Raw genomic sequence first — 25,935 nt, 5'->3', positions numbered from 1 at the left:
GACCATAAATCATTGCCAATGGTCAGAAAGACCCATCTGGTTCACGGATGTCCTTTAGGAAAGGTAACTACCACTCTTCTTATCTGGTACCAGCAATATAGTTGACTTAACTGTCCGTGGGCAATTAGAGATGGTGTACAAACACCCATTCAAATGATGCCCTCATCCTATGAGGAAAAATGATCATTACTGATGGTCATCTGATCTGATTTAGCTTGGATCAGATTGAATTGCACTACGCTTCATTTCATTGAAGTATTCCTACCATTTGAAAAATTCACAAGACACTCAAATATGCAGATCAACCAGAACAAGTCTTTGAGCTACAGCACCTAATAACATATTACATGGTACATGCAATAAATTTCATTTCAATAGTACCTTTAATGTAACAAAACAACCCAAATCAGTTCATTAAAGCATTATCTGACAAAGACTGACATTAAGCCAAAGGTCTTGGTTGCGTGGGGCAAGGGGGGACCGAGGCGAGAGGGAAAGAGGGGCAGCAGGGAGATTACAAACTTGACTAATCTTCAGGGAACAAAAATAAGATCATTGAGACACATCATACAAGTCAGATTTGAATGTTTTCTTTGTGCACAGTACAGGTGTGCCCAGACCTTTTCTAGATCAGATATAAAACAATTCTGTTGATCAATCTCACTTTTGATTGCAATAGTGAGGCCACAATGCTCTTTGTATGATCACAATTTGAGTGTAGATCGTCTTCTGATTAAAAAATAGTTACAAGCTCTCCTCCAAACAAAGAATAGAGGAAACCTTGGTCTAATTTATCTGTAAAATCATCCTATAACAATCTCCTAGTACTATCCAGTTTGTTCCCATGTGTTTATGTTTCAGTTTTTACTGTCTAAATATGTACAGTGTGGGACCAGAAAAATAAACTACTACAGACCCTGATCAAGAACACATGACTTTATGGCTTACTTAGCACAAGTAACATATTTGCATAATCCATTTAATATATAAAAAGCATTCCAAGGTGCAAGCGTAAGCTCAGAACTCAGCATCCAAGTTTTATTTATTCCAGCTTCGGAAATCTTGTCAGCAGAGATCTTTTCAATCACAATACACATTTACATCTAGGTCAGGCTGTAGGTGTCCTGTCGCTCACACAAGTCTTTAAAATGCCATATAGTCAATTACAAGATTGACTGATCTTCATTGGAAAAAATAAAAACTGCACACAATGTTGAGAAATGGTGCTAGTAATTTAATGAGCTTAGAGATCTCTCATGGCAAACTGAGGTTTAAAATCTGCAAGCAAACAGACAGACATACAGCAGTGACCAACGCCACTTGTGTTGGGATGTTCGCAACAGGTTGGAGTTTTCCCATTCAGTACACAATGTAACCATTCATCTATTTCCTGTTCTTCACAAAGTCCTCTCCCTTCTTTATAGAGCCCTTCAGTTCACCCATAGCTTCAGCTACAAGCTTCTCTTCAAAAGCAGATAACTTTCCTAGTCCAAGATTTTTCTCAATACCATTTTTCTGCAATAAAAATGAAACAAAGTTAGAAAACATTTTAAAATAAATACCGTGGAAGGACGTGATTTATTCCAGCTGACAGTATTATTAGTGACAGACTTTACAAATGAGGAGATATATAATGTTGCACTAAGGTGTAAAAAAAACAGGAAAATGTCCAATCTATTCCCAGCTCTATGCCAAGTTAGTTGATCACAGCTAAAATACAAGTGGATGCTCCACAGTTGGCTGGGGTGGGTCACAGGTGGTGGAATAGAAAACAATAAGTTTCATGATTACTAACCTTATGCCTGCTGCAAAATGTGTACACAGAAGGCATAGAGGGCAGGAGTGATCTTAGATGGAGAGCCTCCAGTCAAGTAGATCACCATCACACACCACCATGCCTCACAGTTTGGGCAATGTAGAAAGCACACAGGCTGTAAGTGGAGCTGTTACACATTAGGAGGGTGCACACGATGCTCACCACTTTAAAATTAAGTACTCAAAAGGCAACCTTCAAGGGTCTTCATGTGGAGTTTCCCTATTACAGGACTGAAGCCAAGTGACCAGCAATCAATTTTGTCAGAGGAAATCCTTCACTCCTTTGGACCACTGAGGTCATACAAGGAAAAAGGAAGCAGCAAGCAGACTTCTGCCATTGATTCTAAATGAAATAATTCTGGCAAAATACAGATTTAATGCACACAGCTGATTTAAGTGGCCAAGCTTTTGCAGAGGGTAATAGGACTACTTATTACTTAAAAACTGAATAGTCTGACCAATCCAAACAACATGCAAACTCACCCCAAGCAGCAGAGGTGTAGAGAAATATGGTGACTCAGTCTCTTCAGATCTGACAAATGCACATTCCACCACTCCCTCTTTACCATTCATCGCATCCAAGAGTGAGAAGACAAATCTGGCACCAGCATATGCCATGGACAGGGTCGCAGAACCTAATCATTAGACAGGAGATACAAAAACTGACCTTTAAATCCACAGGTAAACCACCATTTTATCATGCACTGAACCAAGCAAAAAATTGCCCTCAACTAAACATGGAATATAAAAGGCAGTGGAAAACATTACTGTACATGGAGGCACTTGATGAATCAAAAGCAAAACAGAAAAAAAGACAAATTCCACAGAAAATCTGCCCAAAGTGTCCTGAGAGGTAATTCGTTGGTTCAAGAGCATGGCCCTTACTTAGGGACTCACTTTGTCTGCATATGAAAAGTCACTACTTCAAATTGTGGGTGAGCCCTTTGAAAGCAGCAGGCTGAATACTGGGGTTAGGCCTAGAATCAGATCAGTCATGATCTTATTGAATAATTCAGTAGGCTTCATGGGCCAAATGGCTTCTTCCTGATCCGATTTAAGTTTATTATTCAAGGTCACGATGAATAATATGGTGGCCACATTGTGCAAGACTTCACGTCCCAAATAATACTTGAGAGTGGAAAAGCAGCTAAGGCAGCTCAAAAAGTTTGTTTTGTTGATTGAGCTGACATTCTCTCACTTGCTGGAGGGGAGGTTGGAAGGGACGAACAGCAGCAGCAAGTAAAGAATCCAAATTACATCTTTAGCTTTGTTCTGAGGTTATACCAAATTGGTTCAATCCTGCTTGACTGTAACATTTAGCTATATGAACCACTGTTTCCAACCAATGAAGTCCAAATTATTTGATTTAATGTCAATGGCACAAATATCAAATAGAATTTCCAGCAGCTATATGCCAAGGACAAATCCAGTTTTGGCAATGAATAGAACTGCAAACAGAAGACTGCTTAGATACTAGAGCGGTTAAATTGAGAAACCATGAATGAACTTCTGATACTTAGTTCATGTCTGTACAAGTGGCTCAATGTCTTGTACAAACCTGCTCCGGCCTTGGCTTTCACCACCTCCGTACCAGCCTCCTGGATCCTGCCAGTCAGAGCTTCCAGCTGGTCCTGGGGAAACTCCACTTTAGGAGTGCACTAAAGTCAAAGCAAAATGGAGTCAGCACTGTACCCAACTGCTCACTGCCTATTTGCAGAATGCCAATTCTTTCATAAAATTAAAGAGCTTTTGATCTTGTAGAAATTAATTTAGATCCATAAAATAGACTTTGTTGTGTTTAAAAGTGTGTTTGTTTGTGCTGAGGTCAAAGAAAGATTTTAGTCCACCTCAAGCTTATCCAGTGATCACTGACTGGCTCTAGCACTTGTTTCGGATACTGATTTTAAGATTTGGTATATACTGGCTTTAGACAGCCATGTGATTATACAAAACGTTTTTCTGGCAGAGTAACTGGCTTTATATATAGTTTTTAAAGTGACAGAGGTTAAAGCCCTGACAGATATTTATAATAATGAGTAGAATCGAAAAGGTTGATGCAGACAGTTTCCCTCCAGATAAGAACAAGAAGCTTGATTCAAATTGAAAGTGGAATGGCAGATCTGGAACCAATTAAGCAGTTTAAGAAAATGAAGAGAATGGTATGCAGAAATTGCGTGCAGTTCTGGTCGCCCCATTACAGGAAGGATGTGGAAGCATTGGAAAAGGTGCAGAGGAGATTTACCAGGATGTTGCCTGGTCTGGAGCGCAAGCCCAATGAGGAAAGGCTGAGGGACTTGGGTCTGTTCTCATTGGACAGAAGGAGGCTAAGAGGGGATTTAATAGAAAAACACAAGATGATCAGAGGACTGGATAGGGTGGACAGTGAGAGCCTTTTTCCGAGGATGGTGACTTCAGCTTGTACAAGGGGGCATAGCTACAAAGTGAGGGGTGATAGATTTAAGACAGATGTCAGAGGCAGGTTCTTTACTCAGAGTGGTAAGGGTGTGGAATGCCCTGCCTGCCAATGTAGTTAACACAGCCACATTAAGGGCATTTAAACAGTCCTTGGATAAGCATGTGGATGATGACGGGATAGTGTAGGGGGAGGGGCTTAGATTAGTTCACAGGTCAGCGCAACATGGAGGGCCAAAGAGCCTGTTCTGCACTGTATTGTTCTATGTAAATGGGAGAAATGATGATTCTGTCATGGTAAAAGTAAGACCATGCAGGCTCAACATATATAACACCTCCATTCCTTTCATTTTAGCTTTCCAATTCTACACTTCACATCAATGACCACAAACTTAATAGTTCCACATTCTCAATCAAATGCAAAGGTAGCTGTTGAAAATTAATTTTACCGCTAGCTCAATACAATCCTCAAGAATCTATAACTACTCACATCACCAACAGTGGAATATTTGACTTATTTGCTTTGTTTAGAAGATTTTAGTACCAGACAGCTGGCAGTCATCTCTGGTTTTACCAACTTCCAGCATACTTACCTGAGAGATCAGAGGAATGATGGTCTTTCCAGCATGACCTCCGACCACTGGGACAGACACTCGAGCTGGGTCAAGGCCCTGAAAATAGATGAAGCTCCATTAATGTGAAAAAAAGCACGCAGCAATGGAGTTAAACAAACACTGCACCATAATCAGTCATTTAACAACCAGAGCTTCAAATCAAAGTCAAGAATAGTTAGCTATTTGGTACTCAGTTGAAATTTAAACAGATGGAAGGGCATATTGCTCTAGAATGGCAGATAGGAGCCTGATCGCAACACCTGGTTCTTGATGATGCACATTACAATTATGCATCTCCAAATCCAACACCACAGTTGGAGTCTGGTCCTATAACCACAAACAGGAATGAATTTCCAGTTAATACTAATCATCTGAATAATTCTATTTTCTTCTTTCACAGGATGAGTGTATTGGTGGCCAAGACCAACACTTGTTGACCTTCCCTAATTACACTTGAGGTGATCAATTGTCTTATGTTTTTAAGAAATTGGAGTAGACCCTTCAATTCATGCCTTCTCTGTCATTCAAATGAAAATATGGCTAATCAAAGTCAACACCATTTTCCTGCATTATCCCTGTACCCCTAGATTTTCTTAACATGTAGAAATCCATTAGCCCCTTGGGTTGGAAATTCCAAAGATTCATTACCCTGTCAGAAGAAGTGCCTCGTGTGTTAAATGGCTTACCCCTTTCTGAAACTATCACCTGGTTGTAACCTTCTTCCCACACCCCCACCCCAACCCCAATCTTTCTGAACTGCTGCAGTCCATATGTTGGCAATGTTAGGGAGGAAGTTTCAACATGAAAACCGTGAGGAAATGGCAATATAGCTCAGACAGGGCAGTGGGCGTCCTGAAGAGGAACTTGCAAGCGGTGATGTTCCTATGTATCTACTTGGTAGAGATCGTGGGTTCAGAAGGTGCTGTCAAAAGAGCCCTTGCAAGTTACTCTAATGGATCTTGTCGACAATACCTACTGCAACCACTTAGCAGTGGTAGAGAGAGCACAATTTAAAGTCTTAGCAAAAATTTGCAGCTTGGGTTGTGGACACAGTTGGTCATTAACTTGCTGAGCCAGTTCTGTGGTGTGCAGACGTTTTGTTACCCTTCTAGGCAACATCAGAGCCTAAGACTGCACACACGCACCTACAGCAACATTGCACCAAATGTTGTCAAAGACTAAAGACCTCATACTTAGAGTAACCAAGACCAATATGATGTACAGAACATTGTGCGGTGAGTGAAATAAATATTAGATTGGACAAACAGGGAGGAAACTGACAACCAGGATACACAAACACCAGCTGGCAGTAAAAAGACATGACTAATATTCACTTGTCTCAAAATAGAGACAATGAGGGATGTCAGTTTGACTGGGACAAAGTGACTACACTGAGCCAAGTGAACACCAGACATGCAAGGGAATTTCTGGAAGCCTGGCTCACAACACTGAACTCCATTAATACATAGAAACAGACACCATATACAGATCGCTGCTGGAGCAATAGAACTGGAAGTGACAGGACTATTACACGAGCGAAGCTTATATCTGGAAGGAAGCAGAACACCAACACTTCAATTGCACTGGTTGCACTGATGTTACTTAGAAGGGTAACAAAATGTCTACACACCACAGAACAACTGGCCTGGCCAGCTAATGAACTACAAAAAGCACAAATGTTTAAGGTGGTAGATGAGGTGCCAATCAACATTGCTGTCTTTAATTAATACTGATTTACTATACAATTAATAGAGGATGCCATGGCTGGCAGGAAGCCAGCATGCATGCACAAGTTGAGGAATCTGCAACTTCAAGACATTATCATAGTCGTTCCAAATGAAAAATTTGATACCACCTCAACATTGCCATGACCAACAAATCAGATTAAAGCTTTGCAGTTCTGCCATATCTAGTCACGAACGCTGGCAGATGAACAAATAACCAGAAGATGCCGTTTCACAAATATCTCCAACTTCAACGAGCCCAGTTCCTCAAAGCAAAAGGAAAGGTCGAGTATTAACAATCAACTCGAGTCAGAAGTACGAAGTGCATTACACATCTCAAACTCCTCCAGAAGCCACCGGAGCCACAGATGCCAATCTTCAGCCAATTTGATTCAATCTACGTGCTCTATACCCCAATGTATTCACGTAAGGCGTGATTTGTCTTGTTAGTACGCAAAACAGTGCTTTTCACTATAATCTCAGTACATGGCAATAATAAACCAAATCCCATATTTACCTTCAGTTCACCAATGAAGGTATTGGCTCTGACCACATCCAGTGTTGTCACGCCAAAGATTTTGTTTGGGTTGTAGACTCCAAGTTTTTTGAAAACTTCTGATGTGATTGGTATGGTGGAGTTCACCTTGTAAAATGAAACAGGGTTTGTCTTAACTCCAGGAAGGTTAAAAATAAATTACAGTATTTTCAAAGTCAAAATATACGTTGTCAACATTTCGTACAAGTCCCCACAGTGTCTATATGCTATCTGTACAGTTTTAGTAAATACACTTAAAATTCAGACAGAAAAATCCCTCCTTCTAGTGAAGATGTTAAAACAAGTTGCAATTTTTCCTCAGTTGACTAGAGGGCAAGAGAACTGTACCGCAACTTAAAATTTTTGCCAGCGCAACAAGAGGAACTCATCACAGAACATTTACAGACAAAGGCATTCAGCCGTCTTAGATCACATTCAGAGCGGAGGGAGGGGCAATGTGAGACAGCACGCAAGAGACCTATTCCCTCATCCATTTGAGTTCAAGGTTTTTCCTACTTCTACCGCGAATAGAAAACTTCTGAAGAGTCACTTCCCCAGCAGTAATCAAATGACCTGATGGCCTAAAACATTAATCCCTTGTTTTAGTCTCTGTACAAACCTCTAATTATTGCTCCCATTCATAGAAGTATACAGTGTATAAATGGCGATGTTTCAGGTTAGTTACCTCCTTTCAAAACCATAGATCCCAATTCCTAGCCTTCTTTCAAAGCTAAAGCATTGCCTGAACCAATGTTTCCCTTCAGTTTTGATTAATAGAGGGTAAGCATTATACTCAAGACAAACCTGATTAGGACACTGGTGAAATTATCACGGAATCTCACTCCTGTCTGGGAGTAGTGGTTTTGGAACATACAAATTGGGAAAATATCACCCCTAAAAGGCACAACTTTTTTTTTTAAAAAGGTGGGTGGATTGAGATAGAAAGTGTCAATATTGATTGAAGTGAATAATCTCCTTCAACAGGAACTTTGTGACATATTGACAACTTAATTTTAGGAGATCTCTTTTGATCCCAGAACATTCAACAATACAATTTTGCGCAATTCATTTCTGGAGGAGCGAATGACTGCAGCCAACCACAACAGGCGAATTACAATGTCTGATACAGATCTAGCACTGACAGTGCAAACTTACAGGATTGGAGATGATACAGATCATGGCCTCTGGACAAGTCTGAGCACAAGCCTCTGTTAAAACTGCAACTATTGTAGCATTAGTATTGAACAGATCATCTCGAGTCATGCCTGCAATTAAAGGAATTTGGATATTTGTCACCTAAAAGTTTGTGTAAGGTTAGGAATAATTAATTAACAATCCTATCCCAAATCTCTACAAACAAAATCTGCAACCGGCTCAATAATAACCTATGAATTTATCTAACGAAAAGCTGAGTTATTCTCTCCAAACATCAGCTGTGTGAAGTGTATAATTGTAACTCAAATAGCACTGTGAAAATTAAAATCTATTTAGCAGCCAAACCACTGTACTGAGAAATGTTACCAATTGTGCATTTAATGAGTACTACTTGGTTTTTGAAAATCAAAGCACTTTCAAAGAACAAGTGAACAAATTAAATGCTTATTAACTTAAACGTGATAAAGTTACCTGAGTTTGAAGTGGTATTTTGCCAGTTATGATGTCTAGTGGAAAGTGCTTTTTTTTTTGAAAAAAGAAAAATGGGCATCACGTCACTTAAAACTGGGGTACAATACTAGGCCCAATTTTAAGTTTCCTTGCAAAATATTCAATGTAACTTCATCAGGAATAAACAGCACAAACGTACCTAAAAACACACTGAACAAAATTTGATATGAAAGACAATTAAAGAGAGATGTGAGGTTGAGCTGCGAGTAGAATTACTAAAAGTGCAATGGAAGTTCATAATATTTTATTGCTTGGAAACGCAGCTCTAAAGCACTGTGAAAGACTTTTTTTTGTTAAGGATCAAACTCAATTAGTAAGTCAAAACAGCATTTCCAAGAAATCATTTGACTTTGGCTAAATGGTTACAGAGACTTAGTTAGTGAGATAATTGCCAAGGTGTTTACTAAATTGAACTTTTCATGATCCAGGGCAGATTGAAGTTCAGAAGATCCACAATAGATGGGCAGGTTAGTTTCTGACAGACTATGTCAGACATGGAAAGAAATGTTAAGCTGTTTTAGCAATTCTTCATTTTCTCTTAACTGAATGAGAAACGTCAGCATTAACTTGTGCCAATATCGCTTAGTAACAGAGAATCACAACTGTGACTGAAATATGCTGAAGGGACACTGTATGCAGCCTTGTTAATAAGAAACTGAAGTGAAGATAGGAGCAATGCTTCATAGGGGTTGAGTGTTTGCAAAGGATATGGCTGGGAAAAGGTGAGAATTTTTTTATTATTTATGTTAATATCTACCCAAATTATCTTGTGTACTTATTTTATACACATAGCTATGCATTTGCTGTTCTTTTTGTGTTCAGCTAAAGACACATTCGCAACCTCTTATTAATAAAGTCAGTGACCAGCCACCACAGGAAACAAATTTTAAAAAATCTTCTGGTCAATCAAGTTAGATTTCATGTAGAAATCTAACCTGTCCAATGTTACCATCAGCTAGGATCACAAAATATATTTTAACTGATTCATTGTCAGTACATTGAAAATGTATACACTTAGCTTAATCTTCAAGAAATTCAATTACTGAATACTTAGATATAATGGTGTGCAGACCAATGTGGGTTCCATGGCAAGTCAGGTGATTTGACATTTAATTTTAGAAACTACATTTCTAATTCCTTACTATGTTCAAAGCTGGTCCAATTTTGATGTCTTACTACATGCTGGAGATGTGCTCTTCAACTGACTTCGGTTCCACATTGGAAAAATTATATACTACTGGGAGACTTAAATTTCACTTCATAAAATAGATGGATAAATCACTACTTTCTATGTGAAAACTTAAATGCAGGTCACAAATTGTTATATTGTCCAACAAGGAGACTGCATCCTAATACCAGGGTATCAGGACAGAGCTTGAAACATAATTAAGATGCAGTAATACTTTAATAATGATGCCATATCTGATGTGGATGGATTGTAAATCAATATTCTATACCTTAACATTCCATGTGTTAAGACTGGGGTAAATTTAAACTCAATTGAACTAGGTGGCCTTTCATCTTTAGCCATTCACAATCTTTTCTTAAGTCACAACAGCTGAAATTCTGGCTTTGTGGATTTCCCATAAGGGCTGAAACTCTTTATTCTTTGAGGTAGAATGATGATTTTTGTAGACGCCCACAAGACAAACAACACAAAACTGAAGTCTACAGATATATCTCATCTGAAACGAATCTCCAACTGAAAGCTTGCTGTGGTTGCCTCTAAAATGATAGCATCATTCTCTGCATTTTATGCCAGGCAGTGAGCTGTAAATTGCATTAGTGATTCCTGAATAATGCAGATTTAATGTGCATCAGCACTCCTCCAAATTATGTGCAAATATTTGTCTCCTTTATCTTCAGTCTGATTTAATTGACCAGGACCTCAGGCTATTATTTATACAGCCAGATTTTGGTCGTTATCTAATCACCTGCATTGACCATCCAGTTTTCTGCCACAGCAAAGAGACTGCATGGAGCTACATACTTACTTTTACATCATTATCTAAGTCAGATTTTGTAACAGGACAATACATTTTGAAAGAGAAGTCAAGGAGGTGGGATGAGGTTAGTAGGTAGATGGGGGTGCGGCTTGGGGTGGGAGGAAGGGATGGGTGAGAGGAAGAACCGGTTAGGGAGGCAGAGACAGGTTGGACTGGTATGGGATGCAGTGGGTGGGGGGGGAAGAGAGTTGGGCTGGTTGTGTGGTGCAGTGGGGGGAGGGGACGAACTGGGCTGGTTTAGGGATGCAGTAGGGGAAGGGGAGATTTTGAAACTGGTGAAGTCCACATTGATACCATTAGGCTGCAGGGTTCCCAGGTGGGATATGAGTTGCTGTTTCTGCAACCTTTGGGTGGAATCATTGTGGCACTGCAGGAGGCCCATGATGGACATGTCATCTAGAGAATGGGAGGGGGAGTGGAAATGGTTTGCGACTGGGAGGTGCAGTTGTTTGTTGCGAACTGAGCAGAGGTGTTCTGCAAAGCGGTCTCCAAGCCTCCGCTTGGTTTCCCCAATGTAGAGGAAGCCACACCGGGTACAGTGGATGCAGTATACCACATTGGCAGATGTGCAGGTGAACCTCTGCTTAATGTGGAATGTCATCTTGGGGCCTGGGATAGGTGAAGGAGGTGGTGTGGGGGCAAGTGCAGCATTTCCTGCGGTTGCAGGGGAAGGTGCCGGGTGTGGTGGGGTTGGAGGGCAGTGTGGAGCGAACAAGGGAGTCACGGAGAGAGTGGTCTCTCTGGAAAGCAGACAGGGGTGGGGATGGAAAAATGTCTTGGGTGGTGGGGTCGGATTGTAAATGGCGAAAGTGTCGGAGGATGATGCGTTGTATCCGGAGGTTGGTAGGGTGGTGTGAGAGAACGAGGGGGATCCTCTTTGGGCGGTTGTGGCGGGGGCGGGGTGTGAGGGATGTGTTGCGGGAAATACGGGAGACGTGGTCAAGGGCATTCTCGATCACTGTGGGGGCAAAGTTGCGGTCCTTGAAGAACTTGGACATCTGGGATGTGCAGGAGTGGAATGTCTTATCGTGGGAGCAGATGCGGCGGAGGCGGAGGAATTGGGAATAGGGAATGGAATTTTTGCAGGAGGGTGGGTGGGAGGAGGTGAGGGGCTTAGTAAGGTGCTCACCTTTGTCCCCCTACAACCACACATCAACGAATACCAGTCACGGTTGGACATAGAGCAGTTTTTCCGCCGTCTTCGCCTCCACGCCTACTTCTTCACCCGGGAGCCTAACCCTCCCTCCACTGACCCCTTCACCCGCTTCCAACACAAGTCCTCCTCCTGGACACCACCCCCAGGCCTCCTACCCTCCCTCGACCTCTTCATCTCCAACTGCCGTCGAGACTTTAACCGCCTCAACCTCTCCACCCCTCACCCACTCCAACCTCTCCCCCGCAGAACAGGCAGCCCTCCGCTCCCTCCACTCCAACCCCAACCTCACCATCAAACTCGCAGACAAGGGTGGCGCAGTGGTAGTATGGCGCACTGACCTCTACATCGCCGAGGCCAGACGCCAACTCTCCGACACCACCTCCTACCGCCCCCTCGATCATGACCCCACACCCGAGCAACAAACCATCATCTCCAACACCATTCACGACCTCATCACCTCAGGGGACCTCCCACCCACAGCCTCCAACCTCATTGTTCCCCAACCCCGCACGGCCCGTTTCTATCTCCTTCCCAAAATCCACAAACCTGCCTGCCCTGGTCGACCCATCGTCTCAGCCTGCTCCTGCCCCACCAAACTCATCTCCACCTATCTGGACTCTATTTTCTCCCCTTTGGTCCAGGAACTCCCCACCTACGTCCGTGACACCACCCACGCCCTCCACCTCCTCCAGGACTTCCAATTCCCTGGCCCCCAACACCTCATATTCACCATGGACGTCCAGTCCCTATACACCTGCATTCCGCATGCAGATGGCCTCAAGGCCCTCCGCTTCTTCCTGTCCCGCAGGCCCGACCAGTCCCCCTCCACCGACACTCTCATCCGCCTAGCTGAACTCGTCCTCACCCTCAACAACTTCTCTTTTGACTCCTCCCACTTCCGACAGACTAAGGGGATGGCCATGGGCACCCGTATGGGCCCCAGCTATGCCTGACTCTTTGTAGGTTACGTGGAACAGTCCCTCTTCCGCACCTACACAGGCCCCAGACCGCACCTCTTCCTCCGGTACATTTATGACTGTATCGGCGCCGCCTCTTGCTCCCCAGAGGAGCTTGAACAGTTCATCCACTTCACCAACACCTTCCACCCCAACCTTCAGTTCACCTGGGCCATCTCCGGCACATCCCTCACCTTCCTGGACCTCTCAGTCTCCATCTCAGGCAACCAGCTTGTAACTGATGTCCATTTCCAGCCCACCGACTCCCACAGCTACCTAGAATACACCTCCTCCCACCCACCCTCCTGCAAAAATTCCATTCCCTACTCCCAATTCCTCCGCCTCCGCTGCATCTGCTCCCACGATAAGACATTCCACTCCCGCACATCCCAGATGTCCAAGTTCTTCAAGGACCGCAACTTTGCCCCCACAGTGATCGAGGACGCCCTTGACCACGTCTCCCGTATTTCCCGCAACACATCCCTCACACCCCGCCCCCGCCACAACCGCCCAAAGAGGATCCCCCTCGTTCTCACACACCACCCTCCGGATACAACGCATCATCCTCCGACACTTCCGCCATTTACAATCCGACCCCACCACCCAAGACATTTTTCCATCCCCACCCCTGTCTGCTTTCCAGAGAGACCACTCTCTCCGTGACTCCCTTGTTCGCTCCACACTGCCCTCCAACCCCACCACACCCGGCACCTTCCCCTGCAACCGCAGGAAATGCTACACTTGCCCCCACACCTCCTCCCTCACCCCTATCCCAGGCCCCAAGATGACATTCCACATTAAGCAGATGTTCACCTGCACATCTGCCAATGTGGTATACTGCATCCACTGTACCCGGTGTGGCTTCCTCTACATTGGGGAAACCAAGCGGAGGCTTGGAGACCGCTTTGCAGAACACCTCTGCTCAGTTCGCAACAAACAACTGCACCTCCCAGTCGCAAACCATTTCCACTCCCCCTCCCATTCTCTAGAATGACATGTCCATCATGGGCCTCCTGCAGTGCCACAATGATTCCACCCAAAGGTTGCAGGAACAGCAACTCATCCCGCCTGGGAATCCTGCAGCCTAATGGTATCAATGTGGACTTCACCAGTTTCAAAATCTTCCCTTCCCCTACTGCATTCCTAAACCAGCCCAGTTCGTCCCCTCCCCCCACTGCACCACACAACCAGCCCAGCTCTCTCCCCCCCCCGCCCCACCCACTGCATCCCAATACCAGTCCAACCTGTCTCTGCCTCCCTAACCGGTTCTTCCTCTCACCCATCCCTTCCTCCCACCCCAAGCCACACCCCCATCTACCTACTAACCTCATCCCACCTCCTTGACCTGTCCGTCCTCCCTGGACTGACCTATCCCCTCCCTACCTCCCCACCTATACTCTCTCCACCCATCTTCTTTACTCTCCATCTTTGGTCCACCTCCCCCCCTCCGTATTTATTCCAGTTCCCTCTCCCCATCCCCCTCTCTGATGAAGAGTCCAGGCCCGAAACATCAGCTTTTGTGCTCCTGAGATGCTGCTTGGCCTGCTGTGTTCATCCAGCCTCACATTTTGTTATCTTGGAATTCTCCAGCATCTGCAGTTCCCATTATCTCTAATACATTTTGAAATATTCTTTTAGTAATAAGAGTCAAATTAAGCTCGGTCACATTTTTCATTGGATTAATTTTGCTTCTGCATGCAAACATACACTGCATAATCTAAACCATATAGTCGACTGATGTTGGCTATCACCAATTAGTGTGTGGTGAGAACTTACAAGAAACTTACAAGATAATGTATGGTTTAGAAGGGGTGGACACTAGGAAGTTGTTTCCATTAGGCGGGGAGACTAGGACCCGTCGGCACATCCTTAAAATTAGAGGGGGTAAATTTAAAATTGAAGTGAGACGACATTTCTTCAGCCAGAGAGTGGTGGGCTTGTGGAATTCATTGCCGCAGAATGCAGTGGAGGCCGGGACGTTGGATGCCTTCAAGGCAGAGATCGACAAATTCTTGATCTCGAAAGAAATCAAGGGCTACGGGGAGAGTGCAGGGAAGTGGTGTTGAAATGCCCATCAGCCATGATTTAAATGGCAGAGTGGACTTGATGGGCCGAATGGCCTTACTTCCACTCCTATGTCTTATGGAACCCCCATAAAGGCTTTCCTTGCTTTACTGAAAAAGAAATCCTGCATTACAAACATTGCAACAATCAGTTTAAAGATTTGTAAAACTCAACTGAGCAAGACTAGCAGCTCAGTCAGCAAAGTATTATCCCTCAACATTTAACTACCTACCAGGTTTCCGAGGTACTCCAGCAGGAATGACCACCAGCTCGCTTCCTTTCAAGGCATCAGGCAGCTGTTCAGCGCCCAAGTAACCTATAGATAAGCATCACTTCAGTGAGACCTTCATCATGCAGACGCAAACATACTTATCAAAGATTTTGTACTCCAGTCTATGGAGCAAGACTTGAATTAATACGCTCCAAGTTCACTTTCCTCAAATTATTCAACCTTTCTAAATTGCTTTATTAAGGCCACCACAGACTAAGGTTAGCAGTCTAAAAATACAGCTGCGGCTTGTTAATATTCAAATTCAATAAATATTCAATATTAATTTATAGACATTATATATACTTTGACAGCAGTAATTACATTATGTTAATATATACTTACCAGTAACCTTTGCTCTCGTCTCAATGTGACTGAGATCAGCTGCAACACCAGGTGTGTGAGCAATATCATAGAGCGACAGGTCACTCACGAGAGGGCTGTTCTTCAGTAGCAGAGAAAGAGGCTGTCCAATGCCACCTGAGGCTCCTAATACTGCTACTTTGGCATTGTTCTGTGAAAAAATTATTCATGCGACCTTGAGAACAGCTAGGAAGCAACACCAACAACTAACACTAAAGGTTATGTTAATAGTTGAACCACGAGCTGCCATTGCTGGTGATTTGTGATCAATTGTTCACAAGCACTTTCTGAAATAACCTGCAGAATTTCTTACACCTGTCCTCTTGAACTACTGCAGTCCACGTGGTGTGGGTTGACCCCTAATGCACTAGGGAGGGAATTCCAGGATTTTGACTCAGTGACATTGAAGGAATGGTGGTATACTTCCAAGTAAGGACAGTGAGTGGCTTGAAGGACAGGCAGATGGTGGAGGTCCCAAGTACCTGATGTCCTTTAAGGTCGAAATTGTCATGGGTTTGGAAGATGCAGTCTAGGGATCTTTGGTGAATTTCTGCAGTGCAACATGTGAATAGTTGGTGCAGGGAGTGAATGTGGTGCTAATGAAGTGGCAGCTTTGCCCTGAGTGGTAACAAGCTTCTGGAGTCTTGTTGCAGCTGCATCTATCCAGGCCAGTGGGAAGTATTCCACCACAGTCCTGATTTGTGCCTTGTCGATGTGGACAGGTGAGTCAGGAGACAAGTTTTGAATAACTCAAAGGGCCCCTTTGTGGCATAGTAACAGTATCCCTATTCCTTTTTTAAAGAATTTAAGGGAATGTACAATGCAACTGTGTCCCTTTCTCTACCTTATGGGTAGGAGTAGTAACGTAGTTGTTACTTTAAATGGCTAGTATTTTAACCTTCCCGATCAAACCACTTGTTGCCCTCCAGAGAACATTCCATCTGCGAGTTGAAATCTTTTAGCGTCAATTGAATTTCACTTGAACCAAGACATTAGTGCAATTTTCCCAATGTAAAAGTTTGTCTACCTGGACAGTAGTTTTAGTTAATATACTTGACCCATGGCTGTACTTGATTCTCACCGAGTTATATAGTAACAATGGGTCACTTTCAACCTAAGGTTTCGACTGGCTGCTCCACATTGCTCAAGCTTAATTCTAAGGCTTCCTTGTGGCGGAATCCTAAAATAGCTGAGACTCAGGCTTGTTTTAAGCCCTTTACTTGCTCAACACACACACACACACACACACACACACACAGGCTGAAGCAATCAACCCTTTACAATTCTTTTTAAACACTGAAGCTCAAGCTGCTCAGCCACATCCACTGAAAAAACCCGAGAACTGTACTATTCAGACCAAAACCAAAAAAATTTCTCACGTTTTATAAACATGGAAGCAAAAAGAACATGAGAAACTGGCAACAGAAATAGGTGAAGATTGCAGAGTCTAAATTGCCACTTCAGAACTTGTTTCTAGTGAAGTCTAATTTTTGAATAATTTTAAGTAATTTCTTAATGGCACACTTATCCTCCTGCCCTAACCCCAAACTCAAATACATTCAAAAGGATTTTTTTTTTAAAAACTACCTAATAGTGCTGGATCTCCAGAACAGATTGCAATATTTTTGAAAGGATTGTTTTACACTTTTAGACAAACAACCAACACGTAGCAGCTCCGAGACACAGCAATTTTATCCAATACACGGGACAACAGGATCATGATACAGTTTATTCTATGTCAGTTCAAACTCTTACATGGGACAGAACAGTTAAATAATTAGGGGGCTGATTCAAAGAACATAAAGACATAACACAAGTGAGAAAAGTTAGCTTAACTTGACTGAGCAAACAAGGAAAAATAAACCAGAGTTAAAATGACAAGGCAGAAAAACTGGCCAGGTTTGGATGGAAGAGAAGAAAGCAAAATTATGCAAAATAATCAAAGATGTAACTAAGTATCCGTGCTCGTCAAGACTACAAACTTGGTTTCCTTATTTTGACGTTTAGTACTTAGACTTTGAAATTCAAATATGAAGCCTACCATTAACGATTAAGGTCAGATGGTACCAAAACCTGAAGGTGAAATGTAAGCAGTTACTGAGTGCATTTAAAATGAACCAGGCTGACACTTCTGAATGATCCTGATTGTAAGAGGAGACAAGGTTCAAAAAAGGCTAGCAAGCAAGCTGGGCAACACAGAATCCAAACATGATCTATATTTAGGTTGGTGGGTGACTAATAATAAATTTGTATATCTAAACACATGCATGTAAATATACACAAGACTCATCAACAGCACCAATATGAAATGGAGTTCAACGCCCAGGTGAATCACTGCCCTAGTTCCATTGCCTGAATTTGTTTATTTTTCTCTTCTTTCCCTAAGCCACACAACTAACCTTATCTTCTATATCACCAACTCAATGAGTACATTCTACTCCCCCCACCTTGCACAAACTGCAGCCCAGTGACAACACCTTCAAATGCCCAACTCCTATGGGATTGAGTTCACAACACCAGACAACAGTCCACCACTTGTAATTTACTTAGATGTAAACAAATCTGCTCTTTTCTTTATGGAATACAGGAATCATTGGTTAGGACAGCATTTATCTCCAATTGCCCCCGAAAGGTGGTGGTGACCTGCTTCCTCCAAGTACCATATCCACTGGACTGCAGGGATACCAACTGTGTTGTCAAGGAGAGTGTTACAGGACTTTGACCCAGCAATAGCGAAGGAGCAGCAAATGGCTCGTACAGGAACTTGCAAGTGGTGTTTCCATGTTTGCTGCTTATAAATGCGAGGTGATGCATTTTGGAAGGTCGAATTTGAAAGCTGAGTACAGGATTAAGGATAGGATTCTTGGCAGTGTGGATTAACAGAGGGATCTTGGTGTGCAGATACATAGATCCCTTAAAATGGCCACCCAAGTGGACAGGGTTGTTAAGAAAGCATATGGTGTTTTGGCTTTCATTAACAGGGGGATTGAGTTTAAGAGTCGTGAGATCTTGTTGCAGCTCTATAAAACTTTGGTTAGACCGCACTTGGAATACTGCGTCCAGTTCTGGTCGCCCTATTATAGGAAAGATGTGGATGCTTTGGAGAGGGTTCAGGGGAGGTTTACCAGGATGCTGCCTGGACTGGAGGGCTTATCTTATGAAGAGAGGTTGACTGAGCTCGGACTTTTTTCATTGGAGAAAAGGAGGAGGAGAGGGGACGTAATTGAGGTATACAAGATAATGAGAGGCATAGATAGAGTTGATAGCCAGAGACTATTTCCCAGGGCTGAAATGGCTAACACGAAAGGTCATAGTTTTAAGCTGGTTGGAGGAAAGTATAGAGGGGATGTCAGAGGCGGGTTCTTTACACAGAGTTGTGAGAGCATGGAATGCGTTGCCAGCAGCAGTTGTGGAAGCAAGGTCATTGGGGTCACTTAAGAGACTGCTGGACATGCATACGGTCACAGAAATTTGAGGGTGCATACATGAGGATCAATGGTCAGCACAACATCGTGGGCTGAAGGGCCTGTTCTGTGCTGTACTGTTCTATGTTCTATGTCCTTAGGCAGTCAGTAGTCAGACTTGGTGGAGTCACAAAGTTACTCACTAGAGAACCCCCAAGCCTTTGAATTGCTCTTATAACGGTAGTATTTATACAGCTAGTCCACTTCAATTTCTGGTAAGTGATATCCCTCAATGTTGATGAAGGGTGCTTCAAAAATGATAACGTCATTCAATGTCATGGGGAGGTGGTTAGATTCTCTCCTGTTGGAGATGGTCATTGTCTAGTGCCTGGGGTCTTTCAAATGTTATTTGCCCCTAATCAACCCAAACCAGACCAGGTCTTGCTGTATACGAACACTGCTGACTTAAGTGCCCAAATAGTGATCAATGGGCATCCTAATACTGGTCTTATAATGGAGGGAAAGTCAGTGACAAAGCAGCGAGGAACTGAGGGTTCCTCTGACACAGCAGTTGTGACCTAACTCTAGGCCAGGAGGCCCAGGTTCAAGTGCCTCCTATTCCAGGCATGTGTCGTAACATACCTAAGCAGGTTGGTTAAAAATGTATTTCCAGAAGAACTTCCCTGCAGTGTCATCTTGGGAAGGGCATGACTGCACTCCTAATCACAACTATCTTCTTCTGTGCTAGATATGGCACCAATCAGGGAGAGAATTTTACTCCCCGTTCCCACCAGTTTTGTTATGGTTCCACAATGTCATGCTTAGTCAAGTGCTATATGAAGGCCAGTCACTCTCACTTCACTGCTAAAGTTCAGCCCTTCTGTTCATTCTAAATCCAATGTTGCAATGAGGTCCAGATCCAAGTGACCTGATGGATCCCACACTAAGCACCAATGAACAGATTATTGCTGATCTGCTTGATTGTATTGTTGACTACCTATTTCATGTTACTAGATTTATAAATTTGCAAGTAAATGTCTACTCGTATATTTTAACTTTTCATTGTAAAACTCAGTTTCCAGTTATAATTTTTGATGGCTATATCTAACTCCAGTCAACTGGCTGCTCTTAATATAGGGATCTTCACTTGAAATTCCATACCTTGCACTTCACCCACTCAGTCATACTGGCCCTTTGGTCCTACCAGCCTGTTCCGACCAGGTTTCTCAAACTAAAACTCATCTCACTTGCTCGTGTTGGCCCATAGCCCTCTAAACTTTTCCTATTTACATAACTGGACAACGTCTTTTACATATTGTAACTATATCTGCATCTACCATTTCATTCTACAAAATGAACCACAGTAAAAAAGTTGCCCCTCAGGTTCCTTTTGAATGTTTCCCCTAACATTAAAAATATATTCTCTAGTTTTAAACTCACACCCCACCTTCATGCCCGCACCTGAGGGAAAAGAGCTTTACTACTGACCTTATCTATACACCCATAATTTTGTAAAGTTCCACAAGGTTACCTCCTCCAATCTCGTACACTCCAGTGAAGAAGTCCCAATCTATCCAACCTTTCCCTATAACTCAAATTCTCCAATGCTGGTAATATCCTGGTAACTTTTTTCTGAACTCTTCCCAATTTAATAATATACTTCCTGTAGCAGAGTGACCAGAATGGCACAATACCCCAGAAGAGGCCTAGGTCTGTTTGACAACACAACCCAGGACCTTATCACTAACTGGTTAAGTCCTGCCCTTGTTCGCTTTACAAAAATGCAATAGCTCTATCCATCTGCCACTCCTCAGCCCATTGAGTCAACTGATCAAGATCTTTTTGGGTGCTTAGGTAATCTACTTCATTGTCGACTATACCACCAGTTTTGGTGGCATCCGCAAACTTACTAACCATGTTTGCTAAATTCTCACCCAAATCATTTCTATAAATGGCAAATGGTAAATCTAGCACCAACCCAAGTGCAACACTGCCGGTCACAGGCCTCCAGTACAAAAAACCCTCCACCACAACCCTCTGCCTCCTACCCTAGAGCCAATTTAGTATCAAATTAACAAGATCTCCCTGAATCACATGTGATGTAACTTTATGAGTGAGTTTGCCATGTGAAACCTTGTCAAAGACTTATCTGGAGTCCATATAGACAAAATCAACACTTGTACCCTCAATCTTTTGGGTTACAGCCTCAAAAAAAATTCCAAATTTGAGAGATAATTACCCTTGCACAAAGCTATGCTGACATCCCCAATCAGTTCCTGTCTCTGCAAATGCATGGAAATCCAATCTCAGAACCACTGATGTCAGTCTCTAGCCTATAGTTCCCAGGCCTTTCCTTACAGCCTCTTATTTATAGGCATAACATTAGCCACCTTCTAGTCCTCTGATACCGCACCCATAGCAAGAGTAGGTACTAACACTTCAGTCACTTGTCCTGCCTTATTTCCCAGGAGAATGTCAAGTTTCGTTCCTCCTCTAGTAGGCACAAGATATTGATAACGAAAATTTTATTGAACATATTTAACAAATTCCTCACAATCCAAGCCATTAATGCTAAGGCATTGCAAGTCTATCTTTGGGAAGTTAAAATCTCTTATTACAGCAACTCTATTATTCTTACATAGATGAGACCTCTCTATTTTCGCTCCTCAGTTTCCTGTGGACTGCTGGAGGGCCTACAGTACAATCCCCTTAAGGTGATCATTGCCTTCTCATTTCTGAGTTCCACCCAAATAGTTTCACTGGATGATCCCTCAAATATCCTAAATACAGTAGAAATGTTTTCCCCAATCAAAACCTAATGCCCTTTCTCTCGCCTCATTTTCTATCCATCCTGTAGCATCTAAACCTCAGCACATTAAGTACCAGTCCTGTCTCTCCCTCAGGCATGCTTCTGTAATAGCTACGATATCCCAGTCCCACATTCCCATACATGTCCCGAGTTCATCTGCCTTAGCCGTTAACTTAACTCTGTCACAGAACCATCCTCACCCATCTCTACTCTCACTACTACTCAGTATCTCCCACCCCTCCCTCCCTCCTGTTTTAAAGGCTCTCCAATAGAACTTGTGAATCTCCCTGCCGGGATATCAGTCCCCGTCCTGTTCAAGTGAAACTTGTCCCTTATGAACAGATCTCTTCTGCCCTACAAGTTTTTACCTATTCTTCATGCCATCTGATTTCCTTGTAACTGTCTTTCATCCTCAGACTTATTGACAATCTCCTATTTCAGGGTCAACTGAAAAACAGGACAGCATTCTCACCAGCCCCATTGGGCAGTAGCCAGTCCTGTAGGACATTATCATCTGTTTCTAAAATAGAAACAACACATGCTTAAAATGCAGGTCTCTAGTGAAAATTAAAACTACACGCCATCCTAATCCTGCACCAATCTTCCAGGGGCAAAGGCTTTGAGTCTGTATACTCCATATCCACAGCATTTCAGGCCATAATCAGTCAAACTCCCCAAAGAACTCTCAGATTTGACAAACCAGATTTTCCTTCCTGAAATCAAGGATTAGCTTTTTCTTTTCTAGTCATTCACTGCATGTGCACATTCCAGGCAGGGCCAGCATTTATTTCCCATTCCTGGAATGCCCTTCAAACAGTGATGACAGCTGACTACTTGAACTGCGCAGTCTGATTAATGTAGTTATATCCATAATGCCATTAGATTGGGAGCTCCAGGATTTTGACCCAGCGTCACTAAACAAACAGCAATACATGTCCAAGTCAGGATGGTGGGGGAATTTGCATGGGATGCTGCTCCCATGTATTAGTTGCCCTTGCTGTTCTATATTATAGCAGTCATAGGTTTGGAAGATGCTGTCTAAGATGCCTTGGTCATTGACTGGGGAAGCAATTCACAGGCAAAGGGACAGTTGGAAAGTGGAAGGCCTTCAAATATGAGATAAGATTTCAGAGGCAGTATGTTCCTATTAGTGTGAATGGCAAGGCTGGAACGTGTAGGGGGATGCTAGATTACTACAGAAATTGATGCTCTGATCAAGAAAAAGGAGGAAGCTAGGAAGTGTTTGCTGGGGCCCTTGCTGAGATATATGTATCATCAACAACCACAGGTGAGGTGCCAGAAGACTGGAGGGTGGCTAATGTGCTGCCACCATTTAAGAAATGTGGTAAGTAAAAGCCAGGGAACTATCAACCGGTGAGCCCGATGTCAGTAGTAGTTAGGTTGGAGGAGATTCTCACGGACAGGATTTGCATGTATTTGGAAAGGCAAAGACTGCTTTAGGGATAGTCCCTGTAGAGACTAAAAGGACATAGGTTTAAGGTTTTTTCAAAAAAAAAAATCACAGGATGAGGGCATCACTGGCTAGACAGCATTTAATGCCCACTCCTAACTGCCCAGACGACAGTTAAGAGTCAACCACATTGCTGTAGGTCTGGTGTCACATGTTGGCGAGACCAGTTAAGCTTGGCAGTTTCCTTTACTAAAGGGCACTAGTGAACCAGATGGGTTTTTCCGTTAACAATGGATTCTCTGTCATTATTAGACTCTTCATTCCAGACATTTATCGAATTCAAATTCCACCATCTGCCATGGCAGGATTCAAATCCAGGTCCCCAGAACATTAGTTGGGTCTCTGGTTTAACAATCCAGCAATAATATCATTAGGCCATCACCTCCCTCTCAGGTGAAAAGGGGAAAAATTTAAAAGGAACCTAAGGGGCAACTTTTCCATGCAGAGGGTGGTGCATATATGGAATGAGCTGCAAGAGGATGTGATGGAGGTAGTAAAATTACATCATTTAAAGGCCATCTGGATTGGTACATGAACAGGAAAGTTTTATAGAGATATGGGCCAAATGGGACAAGATTAATATAAACATGCAGTAGTTGGACTGAAGGGTCTGTACAATTCTATGACTCTGTAGCAAGCCGGACATGGCTTTGTGCACAGGAAACAGTGCCACACTAACATGGGTTTTTTTTGAATAAGTGACGAAAAAGCTTGATACTGCAGCAGGGTAGATGCTGTCTATGTCGACTTCAGCAAGGTGTTTTAACAAGAGTCTGCACAACAGGCTATTTGTCAAGGTTACATCACACAGAATCCAGAGAGAGCCAGTTATGCGGATACAAAGTTGGTTTGAAGGATGAACAGAGAGGGTGGTGGTATAGGGCTGTTCTTCAGACTGGGGGCCTCTGCACTGCAGGTGCCACAAGGACTGGTGTTGGGTCCACTGCCTTTTTATTGTCATTTATATAAACAATTTGGACGCGAATGTTGGAGGAACAGATAGTAAGTTTGCAGATGGAAACAAAATTGGTGGTGCAGTGGACAGTGAAGGTGGTTATCTCAGTGTACAGCAACCTTGAATAACTGAGCAGATAAGCCAAGTGGCGGCAGATGGTGTTTAATTTGGGTAAATGAGGTGCTGTACTTTGGTAAGGCATATCAGGGCAGAGCTTATATACATAATGGTAGGGCCCTTGGGAGTGTTGCAGTCACATGTAAGCAGGGTAGTGAAGAAAGTGTCTGGTACATTTGTCTTTATTGGTCAGTACATTGAGCATAAAAGGTGGGACGTCATGGTGCAGCTGTACAGGGCATTGGTTAGGCTACTTTTTCCAAAATCTGGTCTCCCTGCTAGAAAAAAAAAGTTAAACCTGAAATGTTTCAGAAAAGATTTACAAAGATATTGCTGGGGCTGGAGGGTGTGAGCTGCAGGGAGAGACTGAACAGGCTGGGGCTGCTTTCCCTGGAGCAAAAACTGAAGGGTGACCTTAGAGGTTTATTAACTCACGAGGGGCATGGATAAGCTGAACAGCCAAGGTCTTTTCCCCCCAGGGTGAAGACCTGAGGACAAGTTTAAGGTGCATAGGAGAAAACTTTGAAGAGAGACCAGAGGGTGATGCTTGCATGGAATGAGCTACAAAGGAAGTGGTGAACGTTGATAAAATTACAATATTTAAAAGGCATCTGGATAGGTACATAACAGGAATGAGAGAGAGAGAGAGATATGGGCCAAATACTAGCAAATGGGACCAGATTGTTTTAGGATACCTGGTCGGCATTAGGGGAGTTAGGACAGAAAGGCCCGTTTCCATGCCGTACATCTCTACGGGACATGTGCGGAAATAGAAAACGTCTGATGAAGCTTCACTGGTCTCGAAACGGTAACTCTGCTTTCTTCCCACATCTGCTGGCAGAGCTGCCAAGTTTCTCCAGCTGTACGTGTTTATATTCTCAGATTTCTAGAAGCTACAGTTGCGTTTTATTTTATTTCAGTGCAAAACGCAAGACAGTCTTGGGCCTCGTTTGTCTAACACGGAAATCTTCTCATGGCTCTCAATCTTCCAGCTAGAAAGCCCGGGCCCAGCTGATCAAACACAAGTGAAGGAGGGCCAAGGCCACAAGGCAGAGAGCGGGCCGACTCCTACGGGAGGTCGCCCCTCCTCTCCCCATACCCATTCGACCAGCTCGGCTGCTCCCAGGCCGGCTATCCGCTAGCCTCCTGGCAAGCGGCAGAGGCCGGGGGCTCCCCACCTTTTGGAGCCGCCCGGCTTCTCAGGAAGGCAGGCCCCAGGCTTCCTCGGGGTGACGGTTAGGCCCGTGTGGGGCGGGCGGGGAAGCTCCTATCTCGTCCATGCCCACCCAGGAAGCAAGCCTCCCCTTTACCTGCGAGGAAACGGAGAAGGCCCGGCCAAGTGCGGAGGTTGCATGTCGAACAACACGGGAGAACATGTCGAGCAGCGGCCGATCCCTCAGAGACGGTGACTCCAACGACCTCCAGCCAGAGGACTTTTCCACAGCACGCACCCTAACCTGCTAGGCCCAGGCCATCCACCAATCCCCGCCGCCGGAGCCGCGCAGCCATTGGCTGGAGTATCACGTGATAAATAACGTATTAGGTTAACACGCCGGGCCCGACGCCCGCCCCTCGTTCTTGATTGGCTAGACCGGCTACAA

General features: G+C 43.6%; 1 protein-coding gene across 1 annotated transcript; it reads right to left on the bottom strand.

The window, feature by feature from the left end:
• Positions 1–1,213: 1,213 nt before the first annotated feature.
• On the bottom strand, positions 1,214–25,842 carry mdh2 (malate dehydrogenase 2, NAD (mitochondrial)). The gene is made up of 9 exons (XM_059655307.1): positions 25,645–25,842; positions 15,561–15,729; positions 15,180–15,263; positions 8,256–8,365; positions 7,083–7,208; positions 4,821–4,898; positions 3,374–3,473; positions 2,299–2,450; positions 1,214–1,515 (listed from the first exon to the last, which is right to left on the bottom strand). The coding sequence occupies exons 1-9, from the start codon at positions 25,708–25,710 to the stop codon at positions 1,384–1,386; spliced, it is 1,017 nt and encodes a 338-aa protein (XP_059511290.1). The 5' UTR covers positions 25,711–25,842; the 3' UTR covers positions 1,214–1,383.
• Between the last annotated feature and the right edge of the window lie 93 nt (positions 25,843–25,935).

This window comes from Stegostoma tigrinum, chromosome 27 (genome assembly GCF_030684315.1).
Source record: "Stegostoma tigrinum isolate sSteTig4 chromosome 27, sSteTig4.hap1, whole genome shotgun sequence".
Taxonomy (NCBI): domain Eukaryota; kingdom Metazoa; phylum Chordata; class Chondrichthyes; order Orectolobiformes; family Stegostomatidae; genus Stegostoma; species Stegostoma tigrinum.
The sequence above is the reverse complement of the archived record's forward strand: the minus strand, read 5'-3'. Positions and strand labels throughout refer to the sequence as shown.

Coding starts and splice junctions, on each gene's coding strand:
- mdh2 (XM_059655307.1), bottom strand. CDS start 25,710: ATGTTCTCCCGTGTTGTTCGACATGCAACCTCCGCACTTGGCCGGGCC. Junction 3,474..4,820: donor TCATTCCTCTGATCTCTCAG/GTAAGTATGCTG, acceptor CTTTGACTTTAG/TGCACTCCTAAAGTGGAGTT. Junction 1,516..2,298: donor CTACACCTCTGCTGCTTGGG/GTGAGTTTGCAT, acceptor TTTTTATTGCAG/AAAAATGGTATTGAGAAAAA.